The sequence below is a fragment of the Rhinoderma darwinii genome, chromosome 3 (genome assembly GCF_050947455.1).
Source record: "Rhinoderma darwinii isolate aRhiDar2 chromosome 3, aRhiDar2.hap1, whole genome shotgun sequence".
NCBI classification, from domain to species: domain Eukaryota; kingdom Metazoa; phylum Chordata; class Amphibia; order Anura; family Rhinodermatidae; genus Rhinoderma; species Rhinoderma darwinii.
Genome location: NC_134689.1, coordinates 87390552 through 87404264, shown reverse-complemented (window position 1 = coordinate 87404264; position 13713 = coordinate 87390552). Strand labels below are relative to the sequence as shown.

General features: G+C 40.7%; 2 protein-coding genes across 4 annotated transcripts in view; both read left to right on the top strand.

The window, feature by feature from the left end:
- LOC142750375 (uncharacterized) overlaps positions 1–13713 on the top strand; it is a 468269-nt gene that overhangs the window by 322209 nt on the left and 132347 nt on the right. The gene's annotated exons all lie outside the window — the stretch shown is intronic.
- Positions 1–13713, top strand: part of FNIP1 (folliculin interacting protein 1) — a 140256-nt gene that overhangs the window by 107720 nt on the left and 18823 nt on the right. For all 3 annotated transcript variants that reach the window (XM_075856440.1, XM_075856438.1, XM_075856439.1), the window contains 2 exons: positions 6473–6619; positions 13259–13428. In XM_075856440.1, the coding sequence (XP_075712555.1) occupies positions 6473–6619; positions 13259–13428 (317 nt within the window). The remainder of the gene's footprint in view (positions 1–6472; positions 6620–13258; positions 13429–13713) is intronic.

The following is a 13713-nucleotide window of genomic DNA, read 5'->3' as shown; positions in this document are numbered from 1 at the left end:
TCAACTGGGCTGGTCCCAAATATTTTGAAGATCTATTAACTACCAGCGGGTCCGTACCTGGGACCGCTGATTCTGAGATTTTCATAGACTTTTTTTTTATAACGCTGCCGGGGGACAGCGGGGGCGGTCACATGAGGATAAGTCGTATTGTCATCACAGAAGGTTGTGCAACTAGACTTCCAGTCCCCCGGCAGTTCTATAAAAATCTCAGAATCCACGCGACAGGGCTCCAGAATGTATATTAGCGCGCATACTGCAGTGAGTACACTGCTAATACTTTTTTTTGGTCCCCACATAACCCCTTTAGTACATTTGTCACACAGAAGGTACCTTACCGTAATCATACAAACATAGTGTCATAATGATGGCGGCTGCGCGAAAATCACGCAGCCACGCATCATACGCGGCTGACACACGGAGCTGTTAAGTACCTTTTGCGAGCGCAAACCGCACACGCTCGTGTAAATCCGGACTAAGAATGGTCAAGTACAACACCGTGAAGGGGGTGTCTGCTTACACCTGATTGGTGTATGTCGCCTCGCAATCCCTATGTTTTATGGCCCTTAAAATCAGGCCTTTTATATTTTGCTAGGTAACTTTTTGTCTGTTAGTTATTGTTTCCGTTTGCGTTTTATAATATTTTAACCCCTTCCCCCTGCTGGCATTCTGGGCCCTAATGTCCAAGCCATTTTTTAGATTTTTCCATTGTCACATTCGAAGAGCTGTAACTTTTTTCTTTTTGCGTCGGCATAGCTGTATAAGGTCTTGTTTTTTGCGGGACGACTTGCAGTTTTTATTGGTACCATTTGAGAGTAGATGCGACTTTTTGATCACTTTCTATCACATTTTTCTTAAGTCGGGATTAACAGAAAACAGCAATTTTTCCATTGTTTTTTATTTTATTTTTTACGGCGTTCACAGTGCGGGTTAAATAATGTAACAGCTTTATAGTCGGGGTCGTTACGGACGCGGCGATACCAAATATGTGTAACTTTTTTGCTTTATTGTAGTTTTTTTTAATAGTAAAGCATTTTGTAAGGGGAAAAGCTGGGTTTTTCATTATTTTTTTTTTCACTTCTTTTTAAATTAACTTTTTATTAAACTTTTTTACTTTTTTACTAGTCCCACTAGGGGACTTCACTATCCTCCGATCGCTATTATAATACACTGCAATACTTTTGTATTGCAGTGTATTACTGCCTGTCCGTTTAAAACGGACAGGCATCTGCTAGGTCATGCCTGCGGCATGATCTAGCAGGCATTCGCTGCAGGCAGACCTGGGGGTCTTTATTAGACCCCCGGCTGCCATAGAAGACACAGACACTCGGCGATTTTATCGCCGGGTGTCAGTGAGATGAGAGGGAGCGCCCTCCCTCTCTCCAAAACCATTCAGATGCGGTGCTCGCTATTGTGCACCGCATCTGAAGGGTTAAACAGGTGAGATCGATACTAATATCGATCTCACCCGGCAGAGCAGGGACGCCCCCAGCCCTCAGCTGCTTCTGGCAGCTGAGAGCAGGGAGATTTCACGGCTCCCTGCTCTGTTTACTTCTACAGCAGCGACGTAGTTTGGCGGCGCTCTAGAATAAAGCCCACTAATGACCGCCGTAAAAAGACGTATCGGCGGTCATTAAGGGGTTAAACTACTTATGTGCAATAAAAACATTAAAAAAGTACAACCTCTTTACCTCTCCCCTTATCACAGTAAGGCCTCGTGCACACAACTGGAATTTGTTATCCTAAATCACGGATCCATAATTGTGGATAGAATACTGACATTCATTTCTATTGGCCACAGACACCTTTTTGTATATTTACGGATGTGTCCGGGCCGCAGAAATGAGGCGCTACAAATAGGACATGTTTTATTTTTTTGCATGTACAGACCATGCTCCTATATGTATTACTGAGCAAATGCGGATTACACTCAGCGGCCCGTCCGTGCAGTATTTACTTACCGTAAATACTTCACGGTCGTGTGCATTAGGCCTTAGATACCTCTTTTTAAGGCTCTCCATTACTCAATGTTCTGTAAGCTGTCCATTTATTTGGATGATTGACAGCCATACTTGTTCCAGTAGAGTTTAAACAATTCATCATTACGGCTATGTAGGAAAAGATGGAAGGTCCTTTACTCAAATTAGGCAGTTTTTCGGCATTATTTAGTCAGTATTTTGCATCAGTAATGGAAACTACACAGAGAAACTATAATGGAAAGATTTGCACCTTTTCCGTGTTTTGAACCCACTCCTTGTTTTGTCTTTCAAATACTGATGCAAAATCCTGACTAAAATACTGCTGTGTGAAAGTGGCGTTAGGCCCTGTTTACACTGAGTGTTTTGCAGACCGAAAAAAATCTGCCTCAGAATTCCTGCACGTATTTTTCCATGTGCAAAAAAACACGGCAAGTAAGGACATGGCACTTTTTTTTCCCCCGCGATTTGGCCAAAAGCCGTCCGGGGGAACAAAACGCCTCTTCCTTCCATTGAAATTAATGGGGGGGGGGCGATTTTGGCGGTTTTTGGCGCTGATTCCGATGCGGTTTCCACGTCAAAACCGGCGCCAAAAATTCAGTGTGAACTGACCCTTCGTGTGTTTGCAGCTGTAAGGAAGCTTAAGGTTACATTTTAGGAGAATTATTCAGATTTTCATACTGCTCTAAGGTATGCCAGTTGAAATATGCTGGGTAGTATGGGCCATATTCCTAAACAAGACACATGGGAAAATTTATCTATTTTGTCATTGGAATGTGACTTTTTATTTTGTCTGCAGTACAGTAGTTAATTTGGTAAAATAATTGCCTTTGAGAATCGCAGCCCCATGTTTGCCCATACAAAACCCATAGCAGGTGTTCACATTCCACGTCCTAAGCTTACTGCTGGATGTGTTGGCAAGTACTGAAGTTGGAGTCTTGTTTCCCATAATCTATCTCTAAATTTAAACAAGTTTCGTGTATGAATAATGATAAAAGCATAATCTCATGCAATCTGATTTTTGGCTGGCTCTATTCATTAAGGTCAAGTGCACTTGGCCACTGACCTACACTACAAAAATTCCCAAAAGCGGAGATAGGTACAAGCCTAGGATTCAGGTTCATACTCACTTCGGCAGTGATCATGCCATGTGTTGTTTATCGGCCGCTCACGAGGTGTATGAATGCAGACAGATGGCTTTAACGACCAAGAAAAAACTAGGAGGCCTGAAGCAGCCAATAACCTCAGATGCCCTCCATGACTCTTCGGGACAGCAGAACATTACTGTTCATTGTCATAGCATTCTGAGATGCTTTGTTTCTTGGATTTATGCAGAAAGACTGGCAGAATAGATCTTCTTGTAAGAGGTCATACTTGTAATATAGAATTTAATAAGAATGATATTCAGGATCACAGATTTCAGAGACCACTGGCACGTTGACCTGAAGTCCCAACTATACATTTAGCAAGCTCCATTTCTACATTGTAGTGGTTAATCTATTTTAGCATGTGGAATCCTAAAAACGCTACAAAACTTACTGAGCAAAATTAGTGGTATAAGCTGTACTAGAAGAGTGCAATTTTGTTTTAATTTATGAATTTACTTAAAACAGTCTACAAAGTATGGTACCTACGGGCATGTAAAATATAAACGGTACCAATGACCTAGGAAATGTAACCTTTGGGACTCAACTTAAAGGGTAACTAAACTTTTACAAAACTTCATGTCATAGTGATCTGTCAGACGTTCTGATCAGTGGGCGTCTGGGCATTGAAACCCCCACCGATTGCTAAAACAATCAGTTAGTTTCTGATCGCCTTTTCTCGACAGATTCAATAGAAAGTCTATGGGCCCGTACACCGTTACATCGGCTTTCCGAGAAGAGTCTATCAGAAACTAAGTGGCTCAGCACTCGCCCGGGCGCTTCTGCCGCTTTGCATTAACGATCGGTGGGGATCTCCGTGCTCGGACCCAAACCGATTAAAAACTTCTGACATGTCGCTATTACATATCCAGAAGTTTTTTGAAAGTTTAGTTACCCTTTACGTATGAAACAAGGTTAGAGACTAAAAGGAACCGAATAGCCCCCTGAAAGCATTTTGGAACACCGCAAGGCCTTCCTAAAAAAAAAAAAAAAAAAGTGTTCATGCTCCTTTTCAGCTCATATCAACACAATAAGAAAATTAATCTTCACTATGCGATAGTGGGCGGAGACATGCGAATTGGCCTTTATGCTATGGATGGCCAATCATGCTTCCAGAACTGCTGGGGTATAGCATAGATACAGCCTAATAGGTACAGAACCATTAATTCCAACTCAGAGACTCCACTTAAGTAATAGGAAGTTCTTCTAACAAGTAATAAAATATAGGTACTAGTTATTTTATTAACAGATTAACCATATTATCCTGGGTTCGAAGTCTAGAACATATACTTCTTCCTGTCTTGCTGATGGGTTCCCACCGCCATCCAAGTAAAAAACAAAACCGGTGGAGGGGGCAGTAGGTTAATTGAACTGATGACGCACACTGCCCACAGTTTGTTATAAAAACAGCTTGGTAAAATACAGGGTGCATAATGTGGCTGTGCTGTTGCTTGGTCTACAACCTGTTACCCGCTCTGCTAAGAATTGTAATATTGAAGGGGCTGTACAAGTTTAGAAAAAACTTATCTGCTTCTAGAAACAGCTCCACTAATGGTTTGTTTCAGTCATTGCAGCTCAGATCCACTGAAGTGAATGGGGCTGCATTACAATACCACACACAACCTGTGGACGGAAGAAAGCAGCCATGTTTTTCTAAACCTGGACAACCGATTTAACATCTGTCACAACTTTTGGTGACATGTAATTACACCGTAGAGACTTGGGCATTTCTGTGTGCATAGATGGCACAAGCACCGTGCCTCCCCCTCATCCTCCATTACTCATTTTCATCTTGGGGTCTCTGGGGTGCCCTGGAACCTAATTTGGGAAGCCCAGCTTTGTTTCATAGTGTTTGTCAGTGCAGCAGTGTATTATTGTATGGACGAAGCTGTTGTAGTACAAGTGTGAAATGAATAACAGGAAGCTTGCTGAAACCTATGAGATTACTTTATAATACGGCAGCTGTTTAGTAGCACCTGACTATTAATATGACACTTCATTTGTTAATCTGATAATTTGTGCGTTCGGGCCTGTTCACATCATCGTCTGGTTCCGCTTGGGGTTTCTGTTCATCCATTCCGTCAGAGGAATAAATGAACGGAAAGCCAAATGTAAACTATAGCTTCCGTTTGCATTACCGTTTCCGTTTTTTTCCGTTCCATAAAGTTTTTGTTTTTTTTTTGTTTTTTTTTACGGAAACAATAGCGTAGTCGAATATGCTATTGTTTCCGTGAAAAAAAACAACTTTACGGGATGAAAACCAACTGCAACAGTGGCATTACCATCAAAATCAATGGTAATGCAAACGGAAGCTATGGTTTCCATTCGGCTTTCCGTTCATCTGTTCCTCTGACTAAATGGATGAACGAAAACCCCAAACGAAACCCCATTCTGTGAACAGGTCCCTAATGTCTGTTATAAAAAGAAAGTTTGTTTTTATTAGAAGGAACCCGAATTGTACTTCTCTTGCTGTGAACTTTAAACCTAGGCCTGGTAAAGCTGGGGCTCACATACAATCAATTATTAATAAGAATATAATAACATGAGGGGGTCTTGTACTAAAAGCAGTGTGAATTTATTAAAACTTAGTGTAAATGGTAAAAATTTTCTCATCATAATCTTATACATTTTCGTGACGGTTAGAGTAGTCTAAAGAGTTAAATGATCCAGGGTGTGAGCATATGTACATGTAGCCGCTGTGCCCTGCCCTTTCTCCATAAGCCTTTAATACTGGAGGGTTCCCTTTATTGCAGTCACATGTCCGCTGGCAGCCAACAGAATCTGATCTGTCTTGGAGGAAACACTATCGGCAGCAGCTTCAGCCAGGGTTACCAGAATAGTAAATAATGTATCACAAGACTCCGTCTATCTGCTCTGGGCTAACATTTTAACACCTTCTAGATAGATGGACTTGAAGTGCAGTTGTTTTGCCCTATAACCGTGCTTTACATTTCTTCCTATAAATATTACATGACGCCCCTTTTGTATGTGAGGTATATAAAATCTGCCGCTAAGGAAATAAGGATCTGAAATATAAAGGAAAGTTCTGGAAGTACGTGAAAGTGGCGGTTGTACGAAGGTCTAGAACAAATCCTTTGTATCAGCTCTTTCAGATCCTGTACGTTATTTAATCCTACTTCTCGTGTTGGGAATAATAAATAGTTATAATCGGACAGATTTCACTGCGGTATAAGGGAGTACGCCGCGTCTCTGGTTACATTGCTAAGTGATTCTAATTCCGTCTGTTTATCAGTGATTTTCCGATCACTAGATATGAATGTGCCACAATTCCTCTATTTTGGCTCATGTATGCTACTACTGTGGATAACGTTACGTTTGTCTTTTAATACGCAGGACAACAATCTGTAACCTGTACACAATGCCCCGGATACCTGAACCTGTTTGGCTAACTATGATGTCTGGATCACCGGAGAAGAATCACCTGTGTCAGCGGTTTATGAAGGAGTTCGCCTTCCTGATGGAATACACCTCAAAAAACCAGTAATGTTTCCTATTTTTACTAGACTGCATGGTAACTGATCAAACAAATGTAATTTGTTTTAATATCTAGATATCTCGATCACATGAACCCATTAAAGGGTTTTCCCAAAATACTAAGTGATGGCATGTGCCTTGTTGATCGTGTGGATCGGACCACCCCTCCCCCACCAATTCTGATAAACTACTTCTCAGTATTTCCCTCAACAGCGAAGCTTCCTGCCACCCACTGCGCAGAGAAGTACAACACAGACCCATTTACTTTAAGGGGTGGTCCATAATTAGAAAAACATGTCTGCTTTCATCCAAACCTGTCCACAAGTTGTAGTTAGTATTTCAGCTTTAGTGAAGCTGAGCTGCAATACTAGGCACAACTCATTGACCGGTAGAGTAAGGCAGTGTTTTCGGAAGAAAGCAAACATGTTTTTCTAATCCTGGAAAACCGCTTGTGCCCTCGTGATCGGCAGCCCCAGAGGTTGGAACCCCACCAATCCTAATGTTATGGCTGTGTTATTCTAGTGATGTCCATTAAATTGAGATTTTCCATCAAACTTTGGGAATTACATGGAAATTTTGGCAAAGGCCTGACTGCTCCAGTCTAGGAGGCTTCTGTCAAGGTACTTATATGTGATTAAGAGCATAGCCTTGCTTAGTGTCATAGCGCCAACATCTACCACATCACTGAAGAGAAAACATGGGGCTGCCCGCAGTAACAATCACCAGACTATGGGGGCCTGGGGTGTGGAAGCTTCCAGGTTAAGAAAAAGAAGACCATGGCTGTGTTTGTGCCCAGATGTTACTGGTAAGTGAATAGAATTTCATTCACTCCGCACATATTTTTTGCTGTTTTATGTTTGTTTTTTTTCCTATTGTAGCAATTTTCCATCCATTGTATATTAACGTGGGTTTTCCTCTACTGGGTCTGCTTTGAAGCTGTAGGGTACATTCAGATATGTTGTATTATATTTGGAGTGGCCAAAAGTTACTTTGTAACCTTTATAAATCCTGTTCTTACAATTTCCTGATGAAACTTATGTCTTTGAGAATTGATGAATGCAGTTTGCAGCGAAGAAATGGTCCTAGAACGGCCTTTTTTTTTAAACCTGGATTTACCGGCAGTTTTTGAAGACTTCTTTTTTTCTTTTTAACCAAACATAGCATTGCATTAAAAAGCGAGAGAAGTATAAAGGAAAGACTAATAGCTCTCTTGTATTCACTTCTGTATTTAACTCAAAAACACTGCATTTTACCCCCACCATAGGGTTTGTTATATTTATGTGTTTTGTGAAAATGACAGAAAACCGTATTAAAAAAAGGAATTTATTAAAGGTTCTTACATGCAGATTTTAGAGCTGTAGATAACGGCATTACATCTGCACCAAAAACTGCATGTGTGAATTCACACTATCCATATTGTCTGGGAAAATAGAAACAATAGGATAAACTGTCTATCTACCAATAAGTTGGAGTGCAAACTGCTGTCCAAACACGAGTAGTTATTTTTAGGTTTGGGAATGTCTCCAGTTGTGACATTTTCACAAATATCCCCCACAGTAAACCATATCCCAAAGTCCAGCATTGTGACCAGACAGATGAGTTCAGTGTAAACAGACAAGTATGGTTCAGTCAATGCATTAACCCCTTAATGACCGGGCCATTTTGCACGTTCATGACCAAGGATTATTTTTTGTTTTTTCACAGTCGCATTCCAAGTCGTAACTTTTTTTTGATTCCGTCGACATAGCCGTATAAGGGCTTGTTTTTTGCGGGACGAGTTGTATTTTGTAATTGCACCATTTTTAGATGCTTACAATATATTGATTAACTTTTATTAACTTTATTTTAGGAGAGAATTGAAAATAAGCAGCTATTCCAGCATTAATTTTCACGTTATAAATTTACGCCGTGTACTATGCAGCGTAAATAACATGTTCACTTTATTCTATGGGTCGGCACTATTACGGGGATACCAAATATGTATAGGTTTTATGTTTTTCCTACGTTTGCACAATAAAAACCCTTTTAGAAAAAAATTACTTGTTTTTGCATCGCCGCATTCCAAGAGCCGTCATTTTTTTATTTTTCCGTCGATGTGCCCGTATGTGGGCTTGATTTTTGCGGGACAAGGTGTAGTTTTCATTAGTACTATTTTGGAGTACATAGGACTTATAGATTAACTTTTATTTTATTTTTTATGGGGGGAATGGGAGAAAAGAGAATTTTGCCGTAGTTTTGCGGTTTTTTTGGACGCCGTTCATCCGGCGGTTTAATTAATGTGTTAATTTTATTGGTCAAGTTGTTACGATCACGGGGATACCATATATGTGTATGTGTGATTTGTTTTGACACTTACTGAATAAAACCACTTTTTGGGCAAAAAAAGTCGTTTTATTTGATTTTGACTGTAATTGTTATTATTTTTTTCTACAAACTTTATTTAACTGATTGACATTTTTTTTAAGTCCCATCAGGGGACTTCACTATGCGATGTGCCGATCGCATATATAATGCTTTGGTATACTTAGTATACCAAAGCATTATTGCCTGTCAGTGTAAAACTGACAGGCAATCTGTTAGGTCATGCCTCCGGCATCGCCTAACAGGCAGATGCTGAAGGCAGACCTGGGGGTCTTTGTTAGACCCCCGGCTGTCATGGAAACCCGACGGCGACCCGCGATTTGTTTGCGGGGGCGCCGATGGGGTGACAGAGGGCGCTCCCTCCCTCTGTCAAACACATTAGATGCCGCTGTCACTATTGACAGCGGCATTTAATGGGTTAAACTGCCGGAATCGAAGCGCGCTTCGATTCCGGCAGTTGCAGCAGGAGCCAGGCTGAGTATAACAGCCGTTCTCCTGCCGCTCATCGCGTGGGTACAGTCTCAGTACCCGCGCCATCACAGGACGGATATATCCGTCCTCCTGCGCGAACTAGCAGCTGCTGAGGACGGATATATCCGTCCTTCGGCGTTAAGGAGTTAGTGGGTTAAGACTGGCATATAAAAACGACAGTCTTAATAAATTCCCCTTAACGACCAGGCCTGTTTGGACCTTAACCCCTTAAGGACCAGGCCTATATTGGCCTTAATGACCAAGAATTATTTTTCGTTTTTCCTCCCAGCTTTCCAAGTGTCATAAATTTATTTTTATGTTGACACAGCCATATAAGGGCTTGACTTTTGCGGGACAAGTGCTATTTTTCATTTGCACCATTTGTGGATGCATATATTGTATTGATTAACTTTTATAAAAAAAAAATTGGGGAGGAAATGGCAAAGTCTACCTGCTTTTCCAGCATGGTTTGCATTTCAAATTTAAACCGTTCATTATGTGATGTAAATGACATGTTAACTTTATTTAATGGGTCGATTGCGGCGATACCAAATATGTATAGGTTTTTTTATGCTTTACTACTATTGCATAATTAAAACACTTCAACAAAAATTATTTGTTTTTTGCATTCCAAGAGCCGTAACTTTTTTTATTTTTCCGTCGATGTAGCAATATATGGGCTTGTTTTTTTGCGGGACGAGACGTAGTATTTATGGATACTGTTTTGGAGTACCTTCTGTAGTCTCATTTTTTGGGGGGCAGAATGGGGAAAAAAGCTATTTCGCCATTGCTTTTGTGTGGTTTTTATTGTTGGGGCGTTCCGATTGTGACGATATCAGATGTTTTTGTTTTTTTCCACTTCTAATAAATCCACTTTCATGGAAAAAAGGTGGTTTTATTTTCATCTTTACTGTACTTTTTTTTTATATATATATTTTAATAACTTTGTTTAACTGTTGAAATATTTTTTAGTCGCACTGGAGGACTTTATATTGCCTGTCTGTGTAAAAGTATCAGGCAATCTATTATGCCATGCCTCTGGCACGGTCTAATAGGCATAGAGGCAGGGCAGACCTGGGGGCCTTAGGTTTGATAGAGGGAGGGGGCTCAAACACTTAGATGCTGCGGTCGCTATTGACCACGGCATTTAAGGGGTTAAATGGCCGGGATTGGAGATTTCTCCAATACTAGCCATCTCAGCCGTTGCGGTGTCATTCACAGCTGGGCTCCCGCGTTGATAGTGTGGGCACAGCTTCTGTGCCATCAAAATCACGTACGAGATTGAAAGATAACCATTCGTGCGTTCCACCGTTGATGTACGTAATTATGAGCCAAGGCATTCGTGACCAATCCGTTTTCTATAATTTTTTCATCCTCACAATCCAAGAGACATAACTTTTATTTTTTATTTTTCTGTCTGTAGCTGTATGAGGGCTTGTTTTATGCTGAATGAGTTGTATTTTTAAATGTTACAATTTTGGGTACATATTGAATAAATTATATCTTTCATAATTGTTGTTTTTGTTTTTTTTTTGTAAGGGAATGTAAAAAAACTAAAATAGGAATTCTGCCATTGGTTTGCTTAATTTTTTATTTTTTTTATTTTCTTACCATGCGGTAAAAATAACTATTCTACAGGTTGGTATGAATGTCGCGATACCAAATATGTATAGTTGTTTTTTTTTATTTAGGTTTTAGTACTTTTGCACAATATAACATGTTTTTTTGGAAAAAGTGTTTTTTGCGTCGCTATATTCAGAGATTCATAACTTTTTGTTTGTTTTCCATCAATTTAGCAGTGTGAGGGCTTGTTTTTTGCGGGATGAGTTGTAGTTTTTATTGGTACCATTCTGGGGTATGAAGGGAAAGCAAAAAAAAAAAACAAAACCGCAATTCTGCAATTGTTTTTTGCAGGTTTTTCTTGCAGTTCGTAACAAATAAGATAAGTTTGTTCTATGGGTCGTTACAATTGTGTTTCTACCTAATATGTAGGTTTTTCTTTATACTGGCCCATTTTTAAAGAAATCTGATCAGTTTTAATTAAAAGAAAAAAAAAGTGTTTAATTTATTTTGGAGGGGTACTTTTACATTTTTATTAAACTCCATTTAAATACTTTTTGGGGGTTCTTTGATCGCTTGTAATGCTTTGGAATACTTCGTGATACACTGAAAGACAGTAATGCTTCGGAATACCTCTGGCATGGCCTAATAGGCAATTACTTATGGCCGACCTGGGGACCCTTTCTTCGGCCCTGGCTGCCATAGCAACCCATCGGCGTGAAGTGGGGCACCGATGGGCTGACTGAGGGAGCCACCTCCCTCTGTCTATTGACCATGGCATCTAAGGGGTTAAACTGCCAGGTTCGAAGTTCTCTCCGATATACGACCGTTTCAGCAGGAGCAAGGATATGTATAACAGCCATGCTCCAACCGCTGGTCTCATGGGTGAGGAAGACGCTTGTTCAGCGTTGAAACACGTAGCCACCCATTGAAATAAACGATATTTATTATATTCTGGACTTCATTTCTAAAAATCTCGCCACGCAGCAACGCCCTCATAAGATCCCAAAAAATGTTTCTCCCTCTCTCTTCATGGGTGTAGTGGCAGTCCCCACGAGATATGAGTGATTGATAAATCCGTCATTAAGTGGTGAATAGAAAGGAGGAGTAAGATGTGACCGATTTATTAAGAGGCAAACGTCACTTAATGTTGCATCTTTCTGCCATCCATTCCCCCTTATTGACAATTAAGTTAATAAAAAATACTCACCTTATCGCTCCTCTTTTTCTACAAAGCTCCTAGAAAGTCGTCAGGGTGCGATGCAGCTTTCTACGTAATTAGTGTTGAGTCACATACAATGTACTGACTCTGCCCGACATCCGTTTCTGCATGAACCGCTTCATGCTGAGGGGACAATTAATTTGTTCGGCTGATGTGACCCCGCCGCCTTTTGCAAAGTCCCACCCTCTTTTCCACAAAAGTGGTACACAAATTGCAACTTTTGGGCCCTTTTGCGACTCTTCTACTTCTATGCCAAAAAGGTTTACAAATTCCCCCCTCTGTGCTCGACAGATGCTCAAAAAGTAGGGTTGCTCAAAAGTAGTGCAGGTCCTACTCCTGCCTTATTTTGACGCAGCAGTCTCGGCCTTTGCATTGATTTGGTCCATGAAACAACGGGCTGCACACGGAAGCCATCCGTGTACGGTCTGTGGTTCACGGAACCGTCATTAGCGGCCGTTCAATGGCACATGGAAGTGTGAATGAGGCCTTACTGCAGCTTGTCTTCCTACGAACAAAAGGATCGGGCAGATTTGCTGACATACATCTAATATGTATCGCCAACTTTATGGTAGTTTACACATGAAAACACTGAGTAAAGAAAAGTGTTTTGCAGAGTGTTAATACTGTGGCGTCTCTAACAAAGCATTTTTAGCAGTGCCTGAGTACACTGTAGGTATTGGGATCCTTGGTTTCTATAGTAAATTCCCTTCCTTTTAACAGATATGTTATTTTTTGGCATTGGCACAAATGTAGGAAAGGGTTCTTTACAGTTTGGGTAGGGCATTCCATAGTTTATCTACTCTAAGAGGTAGTGATGGCAGATACTATGTCCGTATTTAAAAAAAAAAAAAAAGGCTAAATGACTATTTACTGACAAATGGCATTGTGGGTTATAAATTATTTAGTAATGAAAGACGTGTAACTGATTGATCTGAGAAACGTTGAACTTGATGGACATTTTTCAACCTTAGGAAGTATGAAACTATATCTTTGGGTACCTGATTTTAAACATACGTGTTTTCTTATTTCAGGTTCCTTCCTGCTCTTCTCACTGCTGTCCTCACGAATCACCTGGCATGGGTCCCAACTGTGATGCCCAATGGACAACCCCCCATTAGAATCTTCCTTGAAAAACACTCATCACAAAGTGTGGACATGTTGGCAAAGACTCATCCCTACAACCCTCTTTGGGCACAGCTGGGTAAGTGATTTTTAGACTCCATTACTAAACACCGGTTTAGGCTGGGTTCACACCGTTTTTTGTAGGAGGAAAATCCGTCTTAAAATTCCGTTTGGAGTTTTGAGGCAGATTTTCCTCGGCTTATACGCCGATAGTTGCAGCGTTTTTCGCCCGCGGCCGTTGAGCGCCGCAGGCATAAAACGCAGCGAAATATGCTTTCTCTGCCTCCCATTGATGTCAAAGGCATAAACGCCCGAAGATAGGGCATGTTCCTTCTTTGTCCCGTGAGCGGGAAAAAAACGCCTC